General features: G+C 61.7%; 1 protein-coding gene across 1 annotated transcript in view; it reads left to right on the plus strand.

The window, feature by feature from the left end:
* Positions 1–4: 4 nt before the first annotated feature.
* LOC119272466 overlaps positions 5–661 on the plus strand; it is a gene marked incomplete at its 5' end in the record, with an annotated part of 4,354 nt that continues 3,697 nt past the window's right edge. The window contains one exon of the mRNA XM_037553951.1: positions 5–464. Coding sequence (XP_037409848.1) covers positions 5–464 — 460 coding nt within the window. The remainder of the gene's footprint in view (positions 465–661) is intronic.

Below are 661 nucleotides of genomic sequence, written 5' to 3' on the forward strand. Positions count from 1 at the left end.
CGCCCCCGCCCCGCTCTCCTTCAAGCGCCACGTCTCGCCCTCCAGCCTGCCCCTCCACGGCCTTCCGTTCGGCCTCGGCGTCCGCCTCGCGGGCGGGGTCAACGCCGTGGCGCTTCTCTCCCTCGCCGCCGGGCAGATCTGGGTGCTTGCACCGAGGATGGCCGCGGACGGGAGGACGCTTGAGCTGCACAAGTGTGCGGTCATCCAGCTCGAGCCAACGCGGCCGGTGTATGCCATGGAGGTCGCCATGGGGAGGCTGCTGCTCGGCGAGGCTGGCGGCGTGCGCGTGTTCCCACTGAGGAGTTTGATGAAGGGTGGGAGGGAGAAGGAGGGGAGGAAGGAGGGTGCCGCGGCATCAGCAAAGAAGAGCTTGCATAAGAAAAACGGGATTCTGAATGGACTGATTGTGCCAGTTGGGCGTGGTAGTGGCGCCCGAGGTGGTCAAGGAGGTGCTGCTTCCGACTGTGAGTATTTCCCGCTTCTGTGAAGCTTTGATTCCGTTTTATAACCAGACAATCAAAGAACTAGCACTAAAGTAATTAGGTTTGCGCTTCGTCGCCGACGATTGCGGGCGCCGTTATCTTCCTGAAGACGTTGTCGTGGTGCTCCTCTGCGTGCCAGGGTTCCGGGTGAAGACCCTTGTTCCTTTTGGACTCGGCAA

This window comes from Triticum dicoccoides, chromosome 3A, assembly GCF_002162155.2.
Source record: "Triticum dicoccoides isolate Atlit2015 ecotype Zavitan chromosome 3A, WEW_v2.0, whole genome shotgun sequence".
NCBI lineage: Eukaryota > Viridiplantae > Streptophyta > Magnoliopsida > Poales > Poaceae > Triticum > Triticum dicoccoides.